Genomic DNA, 21,564 nt, shown 5'->3' with positions numbered 1-21,564 from the left:
CACTTGGTGGACCTTGTCATCCAAACCACTAGTTGAGATTAATCAATAATCGCTCACTTAAATTAAATAAAATTAAACTTTCAAATTACTAACATTAGTTGAGACATTCAACAAACGATAGTTAATTGCTAACAAGTATTAAAATATATTTAATCAAATATTAATTCTATACTAAAGATAATTAGAAGTAATTAATTAAAGACCTTGTATATAGATAATGAGATATGATGCCTATAGTATGATTTAAGTAATGACTTTTTCTTTTTTGTATCATAAGCAAGAGAGACGAATCCAAAATGGGTTTAAAAATAACTTAATTAGGCCGATAAGCCGATCCACTTTATCTATCTACCCATCAATTATTCCTATAGTAGGAATATGAGAAGCACTTTAATTACTATATGAAAAAAATTTTATAGGCCAACGTGACCAATTGTAATCTTCATTAGATTCTCTTAATCTTTTTTTTTTCTTCCTAATAATAATCGATCACTTGAGCCCACTAGTTAATTAAAGAGAATTCTTGAATTTGATATTAAATTTCAACCTTTAGAATTGAAATTATCAATTCAATTTCGATTTTGACTCGCAACCAAATTACGTTCACGACTATAAATTTGAATTTTTAAAAATTAATTAAAAGTTATTTTTATCAAATAATGGAAATTTAAAAGATGAAAACTCACTCTAACCATTCATCAAACGAATAATTTTTTTTTTAACTTCAAATTACTCAAAATAAATAAATTTAAAATAACAAAAAAGCATTGTTAGGATCTAAATAAGGAACTTATTGTAATATAAAACAAACATTTAATTAGCCAATTAAATGGTCGCATAAAAACAAGGGAAATTTTTTTTCCTAAACCTGATTTATTATAAACTCAAGACATAATTATATGGAACTTATATATTTAATAGATAGACTTTACGATATATCTTATATCTTAAATTCATAATAAACTGAATTTAGGTAAGAAAAATCCATAAAATTCAAGGATTTCATTTTCACGCATGACGATGAGTAGATAAACATTAGTATTAATTTGAGTCCAATGCATCTAACCTTCAATTTGCAATTTACTATTGGAAAGAGACACAGCCAACCTTGGTTAGTAGGCAGAAATGCATCAAATTAATCTTTTTTTATCATACATGAAATGATCTAAAGAGGTCAACGGTACATGAACCACTTGATTATGGAATATTTTTAATTAAATCAAAATACTTGTATTTTTAGTCTAATAAAAGAAGTTTGAGGACCACATTTATTAGGAACAATGGTTTTAGACCTCTGGTCTAAATACATTTGAGAATGGTGTAGAATGCTTGCTCAAGGAAAGAAGATTAATTGGATAATTAGGTTTATATAATTTAATCATTTTATCTTTATTATTAAGTTGATCGATTGAGATCATATTGAAATAACCTAGTTTGTTATTATTAATTTTTTTAATTTTACTACAATAGAGTCAAATGATATGATAATTGATTGAATTTAAGTAATTAATTAGCGATACAATTGATGTTTGATGCTAATTTTGGAATTAACTTGATATTAAACTTTGATATACGTATAATATATAAATTTACAAAAATTACTTTGCTACATAATTGTTAGATTTGATCAATCGAGTTATTTTTAAAGTCATGCTAGTTTTCCTGAATCAGAATTGTCAATTTTAATCTAAAACGAATTGAGGATTGCGTTATGTAAACCGGGTATTTTGTGCTATACATTCCAAGTATTTTACACCCAATTATATATACACTATACATTCCTTTGTATGGTTAACATACCCTTCTTAACAGAAAGCAAAGTTTTTTCTTTTCTTGCTGGCCTAATTAAGCACTTGGTGCTCCTTACCCCATACCCTATTCCCACAAGCTTTACATGAGAAAGAAAGAATCATACATATATATATAAAAGAAAATTAAAAAAAAAAATGGAGAAATGGGTTTGCTTAAAAGCTAGCCGAATCTCACAAAATACAACTTAAAAATAGTTGGGGTTGGGGTGGGGGTGTGGTGAGGATTTTTGGTACTTTACTTTAGCAATACATGGAGAGAATGAGGGCTACCATCCATGCTTTTAACGTGCAACTCTAGCCTTTGCTTTTAATGGGTTTTGTGTTTATTCGTGATGACTTTGGTTGGCATTCTGTGACTCTTGATAACTGACTCTTAACGTTTACACTTGTCACCAACCCTTCTTCTTCTTCTTCTTCTTCAACCTCTTTTAATTATGCTTAATTATGTCCTATTTAACCCTTTTTTTCCTTTCCCCTTTTTCAGTTACTATGTCTCTCTCCCTCTCTAACCATATGCTCACCCTCCATTTCATAAAACTACTTATTTTGTGAGTAACTCACCCTTCGATAAAACTGTTTATTTTGTGAGTAACTGATGTAGTGTATCGAGTGTATTTAATAATTTATTATAATTATAATGCTGTAAATATAGGTAGATTATAATATATACTCTTTTTATAATATGTAAAGTATATCCTACATAATTGTGAGAGATAATGCATATTTAATAATCAATTGGAATGTGATTAATTACTAAAAAAATAGATAAAATTAAATTAATTTAAATAGTTTTAATTTATTTTTTTTAATTTTAATTTTAATTAAAATTTTATAATTTTAAAAGTGATTGTAATGTTATTAATTTTTATCGGACATGGTTGTTTTTGCTCATGTGATGCGATGATAGAAAGAAGGGATGATTTTGATTGAAGCATCAAAGTGACGTGGATTTAAAGCGCGTGAAAGGCAAAACTTTTCTTGTTAGTAACTCTTCGCAGGTTGGGAACGCAAGGAAATGAAAGATTTTTTTTTTTTTTTTTTAATTTCTTCTACAACAAACTAATTTTCATAACTAATCACGAGGGCAGCTTTTCATTCACAAAAAATATATATATTTTTAATAAATTTTTTAATTTTTTAATACAATTAATTTTCAATGATATTCAAATTCCACATCTCATTGCTCTAAAAACTATTTAAGTGAGTACAATAACAGCAACAACCACCAATGGTTGCCATTCACTATATATAACAAACTCCACTATCCCCACCTTTGCTTCTCTCATTACTCTCTCTTATTATCTTCTTTTTATAAGTTCTCTCTGCCTAATTATCACCCCCTAATTTGTTAGGTCACTTGTACATATCCCATTTCTCTCATTTTCTTTCTCCTCACTTCTTGCTCTCTTTTCCTCTGTGGATCATATGGACATGGAAGCTCAAGAGGAATTCATGGGCTCTAATGATCTTTCTCAAATCGTTAAAGGCAAGCGTACCAAGCGCTTGAGGTCATCATCATCTGCCGGTATGAGCTCTAGCTCGTGCAGTGGTTGTGGTGGTTCTGGCGGAGGAGGAGGAGGAGAAACAGGACTTGTTGTAGAGGAACATGGTTCAATTTCCTCTCCTACAAGTTGTAGTGAGATTTATGAGAGCACTGAAGAAGAAGAAGATATGGCTAATTGCCTGATTTTATTAGCTCAAGGTGATGGTCCCAGGCAACAGTTGATGAACGATGAAAATAACAGTAGAATGGAAAATCTTGGTGCAAGAAAATTCCCTGATGCTTCTACTAACACAACAACAACAACAACAAACAAAGCTGGTTTCTATGTTTATGAGTGCAAAACTTGTAATCGTAGCTTCCCTTCCTTCCAAGCATTGGGTGGTCACAGAGCCAGTCATAAAAAGCCCAAGTCCATCGTAGTTGAAGAGAAGAAGGCTACTCTCCTGGTTTCACCATTGTTGGATGATCTTGAAGATTGCCAATTGAATAAAAGTAGCAACTCTACTAGTCCTGATCATCTTCAGCAACCTCTTTCTCTCCACATATCTAACAAGGGTGGTAGTTTTCTTGGTAATAATAAGACCAAGATTCATGAGTGCTCCATTTGTGGGTCTGAGTTCACTTCTGGTCAAGCCCTGGGAGGTCACATGAGAAGACACAGAGCTAACACAGCCAATAATAATAATCAAGTGGTTATCACTACCACTACTAATACTGATTCTAGTAGTGAAGATCAGATCAAGCCAAGAAATATTTTGCCTTTGGATCTTAACCTTCCGGCGCCGGAAGACGACCATCACAGCCACCGTGAATCCAAGTTCCAATTCGCATCCGCGCAACAAGCTCTAGTGTTCTCCGCCCCAGCCTTGGTGGATTGCCATTACTGAGAAGATTTTTTTTTTTTCTATTAAGCATTCATAGGGGATATCAATGTGAATTATTATTTTTATAAAATTAGCATTATTCTATATATTTCACTATTATTCATAAAATTATCAATTCTTTTAATTTTTAATTTTTATACTCATATTTTTTTATTAATTAAGATAATATAACCCTAAAAAAAATTAAATAATGTTTATAAATTTGTCATATTTTGATCATCTACTTGTTGAAGTTGAATACTTTGAGTAAGTAAGTGGTTAGTGTTCATGGTTGCCTTTCATTCACGAAAAGTGAGTGATGTGAGCATCTCTTTATTTTATATTTTCCCATAGAGAGTTTTTTTTTTTTTTTTTTTTTTTTTAATTTGGGTTCTTTGTAAGTGGAAAGGGACGTGTGACACTGAAGAAAGAGAGGTAGAAGTGGAAATTAATGGCATGGCTAGGGTTTGGCATTACCACCACCACAACTACAAGTCGTGGATTAGGTTCTTTCTCCCCCTCTCTTCTCTTGGGTGTGTTTAATTTGGTTACAGTAAATCCCAAAATAGAAAAAAAAAATTAAAAAAGATACTTGTGTTATAGAGAGTTTGGAGCTTGAGTTTGGAAAATTTTCAATAAAAAATTATTTATTTAATTATTAAATATAATTAAATTTTTGATAATTATAACTAATTATAATTATATATGTTCTAAGCATTTAGTTATTACTATCAAATTTAAAATTCAAATTTAATTAGAATTAATTATATTTAAAAATATATATATTTAAAAATTTGAAAAAAATTAAAAAAGAAGGTGTGTAGCAGCCTGTTTTCACATTAAGTGACAAAGGAATAAATAGATAGCAAAGCTGAGTTGGCAACTGTTCATGCCACATGTATCCATCTGTATATTCCTATTTATTTATATATTTAAATTAAATAATTTTCTTCAATGGTCCTCTTTAATTACACAGGTAGTTCATAGAGCTTGTTGTGCTTTGTTACACCTAATTAACCAACTGGATCATCTCTTACTTTGCAAGTCTATATTTGAGTTATGATCCCATGTGGGGTCCATGCCATTGCCTATGGTGGTACTCCCAAGAAAGATACAACCAACTCTTCTTACCACATACACATGGAAAAATTATGTCCCTTGGACAAAGTCCATTTGCATATCATGCCACCCACATCATCCTTCATTTTTGTCAATATATGCCCTTACCATTCCACATGGAACCATCCAATTTTAATTCTTATTTTATAGTGAAATTAATTATTTAATTTTTTATATTTTAAATTTTAATTATGTCATATATTTTTATTCTTTTGTTTATTTTTTTTAATTTTATTGATAATAATAAATATTTTTATTCCTTAATTTTTTTTAATTCATTACTTATTTTGTTTAATAATAGAAAAAGGTAAATTTATTAATTTTCTCTAGCCCTTAAAAAATTAAACTAAATTAATAAGTACCGAATACAGTTATATGGCTCATTATGCTTTTAAAAAAAGAATTCAGATTCTATTTTAAAAAAATATATTAATGAAAAAGTCATCACAAATATAAAAAAAAATAATTATTTACATATATATATATATAAACTCGATGGAGTTTGTCATGGGCACGTTTTGGTGATTGTTGGTAAGCAAAGCATATGGGTATCCATTGCGTGAGATGTACAAATACATGAGAGTGAATAGTGATGATCATAAATACTTGCACATGTTGTGGGAAGTTCTTCTTCTCATTTAACTAATTCCTAATATATAGTAATTAATCTCTTCTACATTTATTTATATATAATATTAAGAGTTTTTCTTATTAAATTTAATTTATTATAAATTTAAAACATAAAATATATGATAAAATTTACCAATTAAATACTTAAATTTCACATATTTATATTTTAAATTTTTTATAAATATCGAATCAAAATAAAAATTTCTAATGTTTGAAAATAATTGCTAACACTTATTTGCTTTTATTGAAAGATATATAGCAAGCTTAATATGTGAATAGGGATGGCAATATATAGAGAATATGTAAAAATAATTTTACCTAAATCCATCCCAAACCCAAACAATAATATCCGAATAACATCCAGACCTATTTAATTTTATATATTTTAATTAGTAAATTATATAAAATATATTTTTATAAAAAATTTATATTTTAAAAATTTAATAATTTTAAAAAATATTTAAATTTTATTTATTTAAAATATAATAAATATATATTAAATTTAATTAGAATTTAATCAGATGGAGTGAAATAACCCATTGCTTGCTGTATCAATGTGAAGCATTTTCTATTTTTCACATTTTAACTTTTGGGCGGGTGTGTTTAACACTCATGCCTTCTGAAGTCAAAGGATTTTGGTACTTAACATAGAAGGATAATTCTAGTTTATGTTAGGTAAAATTTCACTATAATTGATTGACTGATTAATTTAATTACTTTCTATATGTATTTTACAATTTAATTTTTATTAAATAAATAGAACCTAAATAAATTAATGTGTCCATTACCCCCAAATGAATGAGCAAGTTAACTAGGCCTAGTTAGGTTTAACCAATTGCCCCCTTTTCTTTTTCTTAGTAGATTAGGGTTAGGTCCTTAATGATGATGGTAGTTACTCAATGAAAAGGGAGTGTGCAAGTGCAGTGTAATAAATAGCAGCAAGAGCCAGAAAAAATGCCTGTGAGTAATAATTCATAATAAATTAATTAATAACGTAAAAATTACAATTATCATTTTCTTATTAATAATGAAATTGAAATATATTGATTCAACTAGAAGTTTTTCAAAATTATAATAAACATTTAAAATATAAATATTATTAATAATATTTTAAATATTATTATAATTATAAATTAAAAAAAAAAGGGATGCACGTGAAACGTCAATATTTGGAAAGCTAAAATTGTGGTGGGATTTAAATCCAAATACACATAAAGCTAAAGGGGATGCAAATGGGATTGGGAAAGGAACTTCTATCGTGGCTTTCAATGCTCGAATATGATATGGATAGGAAGCTCCAAACTTGTTAAATGGCAACAAACATAAAGCTAAGATGCGATGTTCATGTGTATTCTTCTAATTTTTTTTTATATTATCCGCTTAGCCATGTGGCTGCCCTCCTGTAGCTGTGATCACATCAGTCTTGCACTCTAGGCACTTGCGTTGCATAATTACCCATCTATGCTTAGGCCAAACACAGAATTTCTAAAGAGAGATTATGAGTTTGCTGTTTCAGTAGCAATTGCTAATGTCTAAGTAAAAATTCCACAATTAAGAGAAACAAGATTTGTACATCTCTACGGTCCACACAAATTACACCCCATCATTCTCCAAGAGACTTTTGTTTCTATTTCATATTATATTTGCAGTCCTCCTGTAGTCATAGCAAGATTTAGTACCAGGAAACTCATCAATCTCATTGACAGATAGAAAGCATGATAAGTTGCAGGGTAACTTTGGGAGCAGCCCTACTGGGGTCAAATAATGTTTCAAGACTCTGTTGTCCTCATAAAGACCTCTCCTACTCACAACCAGTATCTGGTATGAACATCCAGGCTGCCAAAAGTTAGTGATCCATATCTTTTGTCTTCCCATTTCAGTTAGTGATGATATTACTCATCAATTGATTTCTGAAATTAGATCTATATTACAGAAAATTTAAGGAAATATAATACAACTGAAAATTTGGTCATTTTAGGACAAAAATCAGAACCGAGTAATACACATAAGTGACATCATTGAACTGAAAGTTGTATCTGTTGAAATGAAATTCTGCATTTTCGGGTGAGCAATAATTACATTATTTCATAAATAAGAAAATGTTTCCTCTTCCTCGGTACTCTGGCAACTCCCAGCCCCTCACACGGAACCTCAGGATACCATTACACGTTTGAAACAATTTTGATTAGCTCATATACCTTAGAATGATGCAAGTTGCTCATACAAATCAATGAATCATCCATTGAAAGAGTGTGCTCCCAAAAGATGCTATTCCTTAGCATAAACATTCAACCTCAACCAAGCAGTAACTTCAGGATGAAGCTTAAGTTCAGCAATATATTCTCCTGTTTGCCTAATTTCTGGAAGAATAATACCCGCTTGTCCACGTCCCTAGCATCAATGAAAAGCAATGAGCAAGCACCTAGATAAGGAGAGGCATGGAAGACACATGTGCATATGTGCATGATTGTGTTTGTCTGAACAATTGCTTGACCACATGCATTTAGGATCAAAGCAATTAGATAAGCATATGCATGGAAAACAAAATATGTGCACGCATGTGTGTATGATTTTTCTATTCCCAATTGATAAGCTATAATTCATATCCTACTAGAGGCTCAAAAGTTATAGGCTGCCCAATGCAAGGCCTAAACCATGAAAAGCAATAACCCGATCCCACATTGAAGTAATAGGCCTAAGCGGTTTAATCTATAAGTACCTGAGTAGGCTATTATTAACAACATATGTTTACGTTTGGATTGGGTGGAGTGATCTATCAGCAGTGAATTTTGCATACAGATATGGTCGCCTATCAAAAGATACTAAGAAGGCTTCAGGATCGAGGCATCATTAGCTGAAGAAGCCCATGTTAGGCCTACTCCAACAATGTTGCGATTTTGGGCCAAGGCTATGGAGATGAAATATTAGCCTTCTAGTTTGAGTTTATATCCACAATAGCCATCTGCTAAGTGAATTACACTTAATTAGAGATTCATAGGAATTACATAGAGAACTTAGAAAACATGAAGTACAAGGAATACAAGGAATGAAAGAGTAGAGGCAGAAAATTACTTCCAGCTAAGGGAAGGGTTTACAGATTTTTGTAATAAAATTCCAGAGTATACTTAACAGTGCTCATGATAATGAAAGGCACCTGCACAGTAAGCCTAAATAGATTGAAAGACAATACCTCTGAAGCTGTGCCTTGATGATGTTGACAAGATCTTGAGAGGTTACACTGCCCAAATACATTATATGTTAGACATAATATGCCAAAAATTAATTTCTAACCAACAAATTATTAAGTTTTAGTGGCTTCACTTACCTTCCAAATATTTGTTTTCCCTTTCCACCTTTGCGCTTCACCTTGAAAGCTCCAACAGTTTCAAAAATAAGAGCAAGCTGCTGTGCCTCTTCTTTTTCCTGCATAGGATAGGATATTCAAACAAGATTATAAGAATTAAAAGAAGACGCAAACAGGACGGAGAACTAACACTGATATATACATGCAATTCTCAGTTACCCGTTTTTTCTCAGCATAAATTCTTTCCTCTTCCATCTGCATTTCCCTGAAAAGTAAGCAAGAGAATTCAATAAAACCATGACATTAACATGAATAATGACAAATATCTGCCACAAATTCAGAATTGCCTGCTGAGTTTCATGCTTATAGCATATAACTTGGCTGATAAAACCAAGGTGAAGAACAAAAACAAGACAACAATTTCAAAGATGCCTTATAAATACTGATGGATTTTGACAGCACAATAGGAGTGAGAATTAACCACCTTCATTTATAAAAGCACCCCTCTTAGTGTCATAAGTTTTCTTTTCAGCCCTCCTCTTTGTATCGGTAGTATCGTCAGCTTCTTGTTAATCTCCGTCTGCCTAGCATGTCTAGAAGAGAAGAGACACTTGATAGCTTCTTGTTCAGTCCATCCCATGGATTAGCCCCATCACGTTATCATTACCATGTTCAAGCTTAAAACATTTCTTACAATATGCATTGATATTCCGAGTGTCTCACATATGCATAAACCATCCAATGTCTTACATGTTCAATCGGATTGTACGATCCCAAACAAGTATATGTCTTTTTAACCCAACACAAGAAAGTGAGAGAACTTTGAACTTTCATATGCACAAAAAAAGAAAAAAAAGAAAGAAAAAAAAGAAAGAAAAAAAGAAAAACACAAAATCATTGAAGTTGAAGATGCAGTATTATCACCTTGTTTTTTTTTTCTTCTTAAGTAGATGTAATAATGTAACATTTTTCAAAAAACTCTTCCAGCTTCCCATATCTATTTATTCCATTATGTCCACTTATATATGGCAGCATTTATACTTTGATATATTTTCTGAGCAAATGTATGTTGGGCTGCTTTTAAAACACTTGCTTCCAAAACAATTCTGACTCTACCCTGACCCTCACAACAAAGTGAAGATAATTTAATACAAAATTATGAACAACCAAAATAAACACAGAGATAAAGTAACAAACTTCAGCAGAACAGAAGTGACAATCTGGGCCTTGCCCACGGCAGAATAATTCCTGTAATACCCAGCCTTCATATCAATCAACTGTCCCTTTTTCCCCAAATCTGTCACATCCTCTTTGAGTATTATCTAGCTAACCATTAAAAAAAAAAAAAAGGCTCTGTATGCCAGCTACGAAATAGAAAAACATAAAGAGAAAACAGAATCTTTATTGCAATTCAACAGTGTTATGGGTGCGACAATGAGTAACCCAAATGAGAAACTGCGAGAATTAAAAGAACCCATTCCAGGTTATCAAGTAACATGCTTACCTTTCTTGTCTTTTTGGCTTTCTTTTGAGCCCAAATCAGCATGGGCATTCTTCTGTCTGGCAACTTGGAGATTTCACCGGAGTGTCTACCAAAGCTGTGAAGCCAAGAGGAAGAACTCCATGAGAGAGTTGCTGCTGTAGATGGTGACGCTATTATTACAAGTGGCAGTGAGTAATTCCCACACACCCCAGAGACCGTCCTTCTCGACTTCACTGGCCTTATCCGTCGGACGTTGGGCGCTCGGGCCTTCGTGTTTTTCCCCTCTCCCCCCCCCCCACCCCCCCTTTTTTTTTTGGGAGCTTGGGCTTTGGGTTGAGTCGACACGAGAATCGGCCTTTGCGAATCTTGTCGTTTTAGCCTTCCTACTAAATAAATAAACAAAATATTCTTCCAACCAAATTACAATTTCAGAATCAGAAAAAGTTTTGACTGAAACTCAGATTAAAATTCTTGTAATCTGAATCATCTGCATCAACTTCTCCGCAAATATTCTTGTACACTTCATATCAAAATATTCATGTTTCATTAATCTGTCAGCTAAATTTGCATCTCTAGGAAATTTAAATTTAATAATTTATTTTTTAATTCATTAACATATATCTAATTAATATGTATTAAAAATATAAAATAATTAGCTTCAAAAATAATTTAGTAAAATAAGTTATTAATAAAGCCATAATAATTGAGAATATATTATAAAATTAAAACAAAATTTTTTGTTTTAATAATAGTAATTATATATTCTTTAATTATATAAAAAGAAATATTTTTTTGATTTTTTCATGTATTTCAATTTAGGGTTTATCATCTGAATCATTTTTGTGATAAGATGGGTGACAAGATTCTTTTTTTGTCTTAGCCAATTTCTTTTAATTTTTATGTTTATACTTATTTTTTCAATAATTTTCAACACAATCACAATTACTATCATATAATTCTAAGTTTGAGAGATCTTAGGAGCATTATCCATCAATTTTCGTTGGATAAACATAATGATTACCTCTAGTGACTGCTCTAATGAGATGCCACCTTTTTCTTTGAGAAGTGGAGTAATAATCGTTGATTGAAAAATGGGCAGAGAATTTATAGAGTGCCTTGTTGGGTGAAATGTGGTTTTGACAGTATAAAAGTTTTTCATGATTTTTCTACCGTTTATTAATGGCCAAATGTATAAGTTGGAGATCGATTTCAATTTTAAAGTCAGGAAATCAAAATAAAATTAAAAATCTCAGTTTTAATTTTAATTCTCCTTTTTTAATTTTGATTTAAATTAAATTTAAATATCAAAATTAATTTTTAATGAAAAAATAGTTTTTACATGAAATCGATCCAATTAAATTTAATCTTTTTTTTTGAGAAATTTAATATAATTTAATTTTAATTAATATAAATTTATTATTTTTAATTTCAAATTAAATCAGATATTATTTCGATTTTAATTTCGAGCCGAAAGCCTCCGAGCTCTATCATGGAAATCAATTAAACTCTTCTATTCTTTAATTTGGATCAATTATATCCTAATATTTAGGAAATTGGACGATTAAGTCCATTATTTAATTATAATTAATATTTGTATTTACGCATTGTTAATGGATAATTATGCACTTATCATATTAATCATTTAAGTTTTTCAACAAACATCTTTTGTGCTTTTTTTTTTTTTTTAACATTTTAAAATTTCACAATCTCATGAGTGCATAATCCTAAGTGATACAACCATTATATCTTTGGTTTTGTTTTTGTCACGACCCAACCCATGGGCCGGACCGGCACTAGGACCTGGGCCAGCCTAAAGCCCCCGAGGCCCGTAGTAAGCCTAACTATTCACTTAACCCAACTCTAAGGCCCATTTGGGCCCAATTTCAAGAAATCAACCGGACAAAATCCGGCCATAAAGTGGACCTTTCAACGGGGAGTTTTTGACTCACCCGACCTGTAAACAAAATATAACATCAATTGGGGAGCTCAGCTCACCCTCCACATACTCATCATCATAAAAATAAATGGGAGCTCAGCTCCCTCATCCAATCCATCAATCATGCATAGAATATTTTTACAGGTCCACATAACAATTATATTACAGACCCGAATCATTTAAATATTTCTAACACATGCGGAAAATCTAGGAGTAAATAAAATTACACAAATATTGAATAACAACCTGCGAAGAAGAAAAGCAGGTTAACCACAATAAAATCCTCCCAGAGTTTGAAAAATATTGAGCAGAGTGAGCCTTCGACTCGAGAGAGTAAAATATCAATTTTAACGATAATCTCTATAACTATCTAAAACTAATTCACCCTGTATAGTTAAATTCAACATCAACAACATTTTAACATGATAACATCAAAAGGTAACTGGAGCACTCACATACCCAAGAACATCAATCATAATATATATGGGAGCCGATCCCTATACACTCTCTTAATTCCAACGTGCGTGAAGAACTCATTCGGACTTCCACTTAATAACCAAATCGGGGTCCCTGAAGAACTCAAGCCGTGTCTACCCCGAAGGACCGGGTCCCAGCGAAGATCTCAAGCCGTGTCTACCCGTCCTATCCATAGTCCACACCACATCACACGCACGCCAACGCACACACACTGCTCCAAATTACCACAACAACATACATGGCACTTTCACAGTTATGAATGCAACATAAATCGTGCCTAAAGTTTATCTACATGGATATATGCATATAAGTGATGCATGGGCATGCTTGAACATATAATAATAGTGAAATTACAATTAAAATTAATATTTTAGTCACAGACTTGACAACGGTCACTGTGGCGGCTGGGCGGAGGAAGAAGGCTGTCCCGGCTCACCTGACAATTATATTACAATTATTTAATACAAATGACTCAATACAATCAAGAAAAGACTAAATACGTCCTAAGTCGTGCCGAAAATTCGGCAGAATCTCCCCTATACCTAGGACTTACCCAACCTGCAAAATGGCTCAAAACACACTTCTATATTCACAATCCATATATCCACAACTCAATCACATCACACAACCCCTCCTGGGCCCATTCAATCAGTCATCCATCACAATATGTAAAATTTCAATTTAGTCCTTATAATTGATCATTTTTGCAAAAACTACCCAAATAAGCTCTAAAAATTCTAAAACTTTGCCCCGCAGTCCTTAGCAATATTACTAGGCTATTGCAAAAAGAATCATAATTTTCTGAGCTACCATGAATATTTTATGAATTTTTAATCCTATTTAAGCACTAGAAAATTACGAAAAAGCAAGGTTCGGGTTTACCTTTGCCGATTCCGACTGTGGGAACGCGCCGACGTCGACAATGGGGTAGCCAAAACCTCGGTCCAATTCGAGACTTTTCCAGAACTGGTCCGTTCGCCGAAATTCATGTAATCTTGGCCAATCGTCCGAATTTTCCGCGAATTGAGGATACCTACACGAAGCCCACAACACTGGGGTTAGTACATAAGTTTTTTAGAATTTTCTAAGCTCATTTAATGCTCGAAAAGACATGCGAAGTTCCGTGGGACCCACCGAAAAACGGTATCGGAAAAATTTGAAATTTATGTCGCCGCGAAGCTCTCGACGAGTGGAGCGCTCTGGTACTCTCGGTTTTCTCGTGGGATTCACGGTTTGCGAGAAATCTAGCTCGAAAGTCAAAATGGGCTAAAACTTCCCGGGCAAAAATTGGACAAACCGCTCGATGGATTTCGGTGTTCTTGGTGTCTATGGAAAGCTCTCGACGAGTAGATGATTTTAGACACAAGACCCGGTCCAATTGGTGGCCGGATCGGCCAAATTTTGGCAGGGAAGTCGAAACGTCGCGCGCGCGAGGGAGGGGAGTTCGCGCGCGTTTTTTGGCCGTTTGGGGCGGCCACGGGGAAGGAGGTGGTCCGGGCGGTCATGGAGGAGAGAGAAAACGGGAGAAAGAGAGAAGGAGGAGGAGACGCGCGTGGGAGGAAGAAAAAGGGGAGGGAGCCGGTCCGATCCGGTCAGGTTCGATTCGGCCGGTTCGATTCGAAATACAAAATTTTGAATTTTTACTCTACCTCGGGACCGAAAACGAGGTCCAAAAATTCCGAAAAAATTCCAGAAAACTCAAAAAAATTCGTAGACTCCAAATATATTTTTTAGTTTTGCCACGTGGTCTTTAAATTAATTTTTAAAAATCATCAAAGTTTATATTTTGGGAAAATCAAACCCGATTTTTAAAATCCGAAAAATCTCAATTAATTTCTTAAAATTTAAATAAAATTAAAATACCAAAAATACTCATAAGATAATAAAATTTAAAATTTTGGGGTGTTACATTCTTCCCCCCTTACAGAAAATTCGTCCTCGAATTTTTTTTTTTTTTACACAAGGCATAATAAAGCACATGATTATACATTGAACAGATAAGGGTACTTGCTACGCATGTCCCGTTTTGACTCCCAGGTGCACTCTTCCACTGACTGGCTCCTCCACAAAACCTTAACCATAGGGATCTGTTTTGATCTTAGCTGTCTCACTTGGTAGTCCACTATGGCTACAGGTTGCTCCTCAAATGTCAAGTTCTCCTTTACTTCTATTACATCCGGCTGTAGTACATGAGAATGATCGAGAATGTATTTCCTGAGCATGGAGATGTGAAACACGGGATGAACGTGAGAAAGGTTGGGTGGTAGCTCCAACCGGTAGGCAACTGCTCCAACTCTATCCGTAACCTCAAAAGGTCCGATATACCGAGGTGCCAATTTGCCCTTCTTTTCAAATCTTATGACTCCCTTCATTGGAGAAACCTTCAAAAATACATAGTCGCTTACTGCAAACTCCACATCCCTCCGTCTGGGGTCTGCATAACTCTTCTGCCTACTGAAAGCTGTTTTCAATCGTTCCCTGATTAAAGGAACTACCTCTGAAGTGTACTGCACTAGGTCTACATCATGCACCTTCGCTTCTCCCATTTCCATCCAACACAGAGGAGACCTACACTTTCTTCCATATAGTGCCTCATAGGGTGCCATCCCTATGCTGGAATGGTAACTGTTGTTGTAGGCAAACTCCACCAAAGCTAGTTGATCATCCCATTGACCTCCAAAATCCAAAACACTCATGCGAAGCATGTCCTCCAGTGTTTGGATTATCCTTTCGGACTGTCCGTCTGTCTGAGGGTGGAAAGCCGTACTAAAGTTCAACTATGTGCCAAGTGCCTCCTGCAACTTTCTCCAAAACCGAGAAGTGAACTGGGGCCCTCTGTCAGATATTATGGAAGCCGGAACTCCATGCAATCTGACTATTTCTCGAATGTAGAGTCGGGCGTACTGTGCCACAGAATATGTAGTCTTCACAGGCAAAAAGTGAGCTGATTTGGTTAGACGGTCCACAATTACCCATATCGAATCATATCCTCGCGTGGTACGAGGCAACCCAGTCACAAAATCCATAGTGATCATTTCCCACTTCCATTCTGGGATAGGGAGCTCTTGCAGCTTCCCTGACGGTCTCTGGTGTTCAAACTTCACCTTCTGACAAGTCAAGCACTTGGACACAAAGTCTGCTATGTCTCTCTTCATGCCATTCCACCAATAACTATCTTTCACATCATGGTACATCTTGGTGGAACCTGGGTGGACACTGTACAGGGTATAGTGTGCCTCTTGCATGATTTCATTTCTGAGATTGTCCACATCGGGCACACATATCCTAGAACCTTGCATAAGGGCGCCATAATTGGCAAACCCGAACTCACCACCTTCACCTTGCTGTACTCTTTCTATGATCTTCATCAATTGTTGGTCTCTTTGCTGGGAAACTCTAACTCTGTCTCTCAAGTCTGGCCTCACTGAAAAATGAGCCAGCAATAACCCCTCATCTGAAAGATCTAGGATTAAACCTTGATCCATCAACTCATGTATTTCCTGAATCAACGGTCTCTTCTCTGCTGAAATGTGCGCCACACTGCCAGAAGATTTTCTGCTGAAAGCATCTGCTACTACATTGGCTTTCCCAGGGTGGTACTGGATGGTGCAATCATAGTCTTTCAGAAGCTCCATCCATCTCCTCTGTCTCAAGTTTAAATCCCTCTGTTGGAAGATGTACTTCAAACTCTTGTGGTCGGTGTATATCTCGCACACTTCACCATACAGGTAGTGTCTCCAGATTTTTAGTGCAAAGATTACAGCCCCCATTTCCAAATCATGGGTGGGGTAGTTCTGCTCATGCCTCTTCAGCTGTCTTGAAGCATAAGCTACTACTTTTCCATTCTGCATCAAAACACACCCTAGGCCAACTCTGGAGGCATCACAGTACACGGTGTATCCTTCACCACTCTTAGGTAGTGTTAACACAGAGGCGGTGGTTAGACACTCCTTAAGCGTCTGGAAACTCTTCTCACAGTCATCTTTCCAAATGAATGGAACATTCTTCCGAGTTAATTTAGTTAGGGGAGCTGCTATCCTGGAAAAATCCTGTACAAAACGCCTATAGTAGCCAACTAGACCCAGAAAACTTCGCACCTCAGTGACTGTTGTAGGCCTAAGCCAATCGATTCTGACTTCAATTTTCTTGGGATCCACTTGAATCGTCACTAGAAACCACGTGTCCCAAGAATGAGATGCTTTCTAGCCAAAATTCACATTTCGAAAATTTGGCATATATGGTGCTCCTCAAAGTCCGCAACACCATTCTCAAGTGCCACACGTGTTCTTCCTCGATCGAGAGTATACCAAAATGTCATCTATCAATACGATGACAAAACGGTCCAAAAATGGCTTGAACACCCGGTTCATCAAGTCCATGAAGGCTGCTGGTGCATTAGTGAGTCCAAAAGACATCACCAAGAACTCATAATGACCATATCTTGTCCTGAATGCCATTTTGGACACATCCTCATTCCTGATTCTCAACTGATGGTAGCGATCGCAGTCTATCTTGGAAAGAATCTAGCCCCTTGAGTGATCAAGCGGATCGTCGATCAGGAAGTGGATACTTGTTCTTCACAGTCACCTTGTTCAGCTGTCTATAGTCAATGCACAACCTCAATGACCCATCCTTCTTTCTCACAAATAGAACAGGAGCACCCCAGGGTGAAGTGCTCGGACGTATGAAACCTTTGTCCAACAGCTCCTGTAGTTGCTCCTTGAGCTCTTTCAATTCTGTTGGTGCCATCCTGTAAGGTGGCATGGATATGGGATTTGTACCCTGAACAACATCAATGCAGAACTCTATTTCCCTTTCTGGTGGCAACCCTGGAAGCTCTTCAGGGAAGACATCCATAAATTCTCTGACAACATGAACATTTTCCATGCTGACACCTTCTACAGATGTATCTCTCACCAATGCCAAATACCCTTGGCATCCACGCCTCAACATTTTTCTAGCGCTAATCGCTGACACCAAGTTATATGGAGCCACGCTTCTGTCACCATCAAAGCTAAACTCTTCCACACCAGGTATGTGGAAATACACCTTTTTATTCCTGCAGTCTAAGGTGGCATAATGAGTTGCCAACCAATCCATCCCCAAAATTACATCAAAATCAATCACTGGTAGAGGAACCAAGTCTGCTGGGAGGATCTTCCCATCCACTACCACTGGGCTACCCGGAAAAACCATATCTACATCTATGTTTTCGCTAAGTGGGGTAGCTACCGACAAAGGGCATTCTAGAGTTGTAGGGTTTCTACCCAACCTTATGGCAAACACAAGGGAGACAAATGAGTGCGTAGCACCCGGATCTATCAAAACACGAGCCTCATAGGAACAGACCAGAAGAATACCTGCCACAACTGTATTTGAAGCTTGAGCATCCTGGTGGGTCAGGGTGAAAACCCGAGCTTGACCCCTACCCTGAGTGGCAGAACCTTGATACTGACTTCTCCCTCCTGATCTGCCCCCAAATCCACGTCCCCCTTGTCCTCGGCCCTGTTGGCCACTAAATCGATCACCGCCATGCCGAAGCACCCGGATACAACTGACGAGGAACATTTGCAACAGAACCCTGTGACCCCATCTGTGGCTCACTGAACACGGGGCATTCCCTAGCAAAGTGACCTGGTTGGCCACACCTGAAGCATACTCCTGAACCCATCAAACAAGGTCCTGAATGTCCTCTTCCACACTGTGCACAAGGTGCCAAGGAGGATCCTGAACCAGACCCAGGCTGCTGTACCTGAGCTGTGACCACCTTCTGGATCCGTACCAGTGCGAACCTCGGGATTTGTGTCTAAAACCACTCCTCTTATTCCTACTTCTTCCTCTGAAATTACTCTGGCCACCACTATCTGGAGCACCCATATGGGGAGCACCTGAAGAACCCTCTGCTCTGTTTTTCTTTGTTCTTCCGCTGTCATCTGCAGCATAGCTAATCTCTATCTGTCTGGCTCGATCAACTACTACATCAAAAGACTGATCAGACATCATGGCCAGGTTTGCATACCTCCTGTCCAGCCCCTTTAGGAATCTCTTCACCTTCATAGTTTCTGTAGATACTGCTGTAGGGGCATACCTGCTCAGTTCTAGAAATTTTGTACCATACTCATCTACAGACCTGCCATTCTGTCTTAAGGCCTCAAAGGCCCACTGCTTTTGATCCCTGAAGCTTTCTGGCACAAACCGATTGATGAACAGTTCCACAAACTGAGTCCACGACAAACCCTCCATTCGAGGTAATATGTAGTCATTCATCCATTGTCTAGGCATAGGCCCCATGACATGCTGCATACACTCTATTAGTCTTCTATCACCAATCGCACTGCATTTCTGCACATGCGAGAATCCAAAAATCGATATGCATCGTCTGACACATCATAAGTACCAGGCACCAACTTCTTGAAATTTATGATCTGTTTGTAAGGTTCTCCTCTTGGTGCGGTGGACTGCTGCTGCTGTGGAGGGTGGACCATATACTGCGCCATCATATCGATGGTCCTCTGCAACCCAGCTAGAGTAGCTGCCATGGGGTCCATGAGACCCTGAGCCATAAATGACTGATCCTGAACTGGTGGCAGCTGCTCTTCTACTTGAGCAGCTTTAGGCCTCCTACCCCGCCTCCTCGGGGCAGGCGCCTCATCTTGTGCTGACACCTCGTCAGGCACATCTGGTTCTAGTGTAGTGGCAGCTCTCCTGCTTCTACGCATTTTCCTGAAATTCAGCAGCATTAGCCCACAAAATTCAAAATTACTCATTACACAGCTCTATAGACTCATATTTATACATAATTATATGAAGCAGAAACTAGAAGCAAAGATGACAATGCAAGACGAATGTGGACCCTATTTTCCGCATGTGACTCCTATTAGACTCTTTCCAACATTTTAGACAAGCATTCCCTAAGAATTTGGAGCCTAAGCTCTGATATCACATTTTTCACGACCCAACCCATGGGCCGGACCGGCACTAGGACCTGGGCCAGCCTAAAGCCCCCGAGGCCCGTAGTAAGCCTAACTATTCACTTAACCCAACTCTAAGGCCCATTTGGGCCCAATTTCAAGAAATCAACCGGACAGAGTCCGGCCATAAAGTGGACCTTTCAACGGGGAGTTTTTGACTCACCCGACCTGTAAACAAAATATAACATCAATTGGGGAGCTCAGCTCACCCTCCACATACTCATCATCATAAAAATAAATGGGAGCTCAACTCCCTCATCCAATCCATCAATCATGCATATAATATTTTTACAGGTCCACATAACAATTATATTACAGACCCGAATCATTTAAATATTTCTAACACATGCGGAAAATCTAGGAGTAAATAAAATTACACAAATATTGAATAACAACCTGCGAAGAAGAAAAGCAGGTTAACCACAATAAAATCCTCCTGTAGCCTGAAAAAATATTGAACAAGAGTGAGCCTTCGACTCAGAGAGTAAAATATCAATTTTAACCATAATCTCTATAACTATCTAAAACTAATGCACCCTGTAGAGTGAAATGTAACATTAACAACATTTTCACATCATAACATCAAAAAGGTAATCTGGAGCACTCACACACCCAGTAACATCAATCATAATATATATGGGAGCTGATCCCCTATACAGCTCTCTTAATTCCAACTGTGCCAGCGAAGAACTCAGCTCGGACTTCCACTTAATAACCAAATCGGGGTCCCAGCGAAGAACTCAAGCCGTGTCTACCCCGAAGGACCGGGTCCCAGCGAAGATCTCAAGCCGTGTCTACCCGTCCTATCCATAGTCCACACCACATCACACGCACGCCAACGCACACACACTGCTGCAAATTACAACAACAACATACATGGCACTTTCACAGTTATGAATGCAACATAAATCGTGCCTAAAGTTTATCTACATAGATATATGCATATAAGTGATGCATGGGCATGCTTGAACATATAATAATAGTGAAATTATAATTAAAATTAATATTTTACTCACAGACTTGACAACGGTCACTGTGGCGGCTGGGCGGAGGAAGAAGGCTGTCCCGGCTCACCTGACAATTACATTACAATTATTTAATACAAATGACTCAATACAATCAAGAAAAGACCAAATACGTCCTAAGTCGTGTCGAAAATTCGGCAGAGTCTCCCTTATACCTAGGACTTACCCAACCTGCAAAATGGCTCAAAACACACTTCTATATTCACAATCCATATATCCACAACTCAATCACATCACACAGCCCCTCCTGGGCCCATCCAATAAGTCATCCATCACAATATGTAAAATTTCAATTTAGTCCTTATAATTGATTATTTTTGCAAAAACTACCCAAACAAGCTCTAAAAATTCTAAAACTTTGTCCCGCAGTCCTTAGTAATATTACTAGGCTATCGCAAAAAGAATCATAATTTTCTGAGCTACCACGAATATTTTATGAAT

The 21,564-nt window shown here is 36.2% G+C and overlaps 2 protein-coding genes across 2 annotated transcripts; one reads left to right on the top strand and one right to left on the bottom strand.

Moving 5' to 3' along the window:
- The first annotated feature begins 2,985 nt into the window (after window positions 1-2,985).
- Window positions 2,986-4,285, top strand: LOC110673343 (zinc finger protein ZAT5). The gene has a single exon (XM_021836449.2). The coding sequence runs from the start codon at window positions 3,237-3,239 to the stop codon at window positions 4,200-4,202; it is 966 nt and encodes a 321-aa protein (XP_021692141.2). The 5' UTR covers window positions 2,986-3,236; the 3' UTR covers window positions 4,203-4,285.
- A 3,569-nt stretch (window positions 4,286-7,854) lies between these two features.
- Window positions 7,855-11,000, bottom strand: LOC110673300 (50S ribosomal protein L9, chloroplastic). The gene is given in 7 exon segments (XM_058136951.1): window positions 7,855-8,302; window positions 8,305-8,318; window positions 9,118-9,165; window positions 9,253-9,350; window positions 9,451-9,496; window positions 9,716-10,528; window positions 10,736-11,000. Coding segments are annotated over 5 exon segments (309 nt in total). The 5' UTR covers window positions 9,493-9,496; window positions 9,716-10,528; window positions 10,736-11,000; the 3' UTR covers window positions 7,855-8,195.
- Between the last annotated feature and the right edge of the window lie 10,564 nt (window positions 11,001-21,564).

The sequence above is a fragment of the Hevea brasiliensis genome, chromosome 1, assembly GCF_030052815.1.
Source record: "Hevea brasiliensis isolate MT/VB/25A 57/8 chromosome 1, ASM3005281v1, whole genome shotgun sequence".
Taxonomy (NCBI): Eukaryota; Viridiplantae; Streptophyta; class Magnoliopsida; order Malpighiales; family Euphorbiaceae; genus Hevea; species Hevea brasiliensis.
Note: the sequence above shows the minus strand (reverse complement) of the source record. Positions and strands in the feature narration are given on the sequence as shown.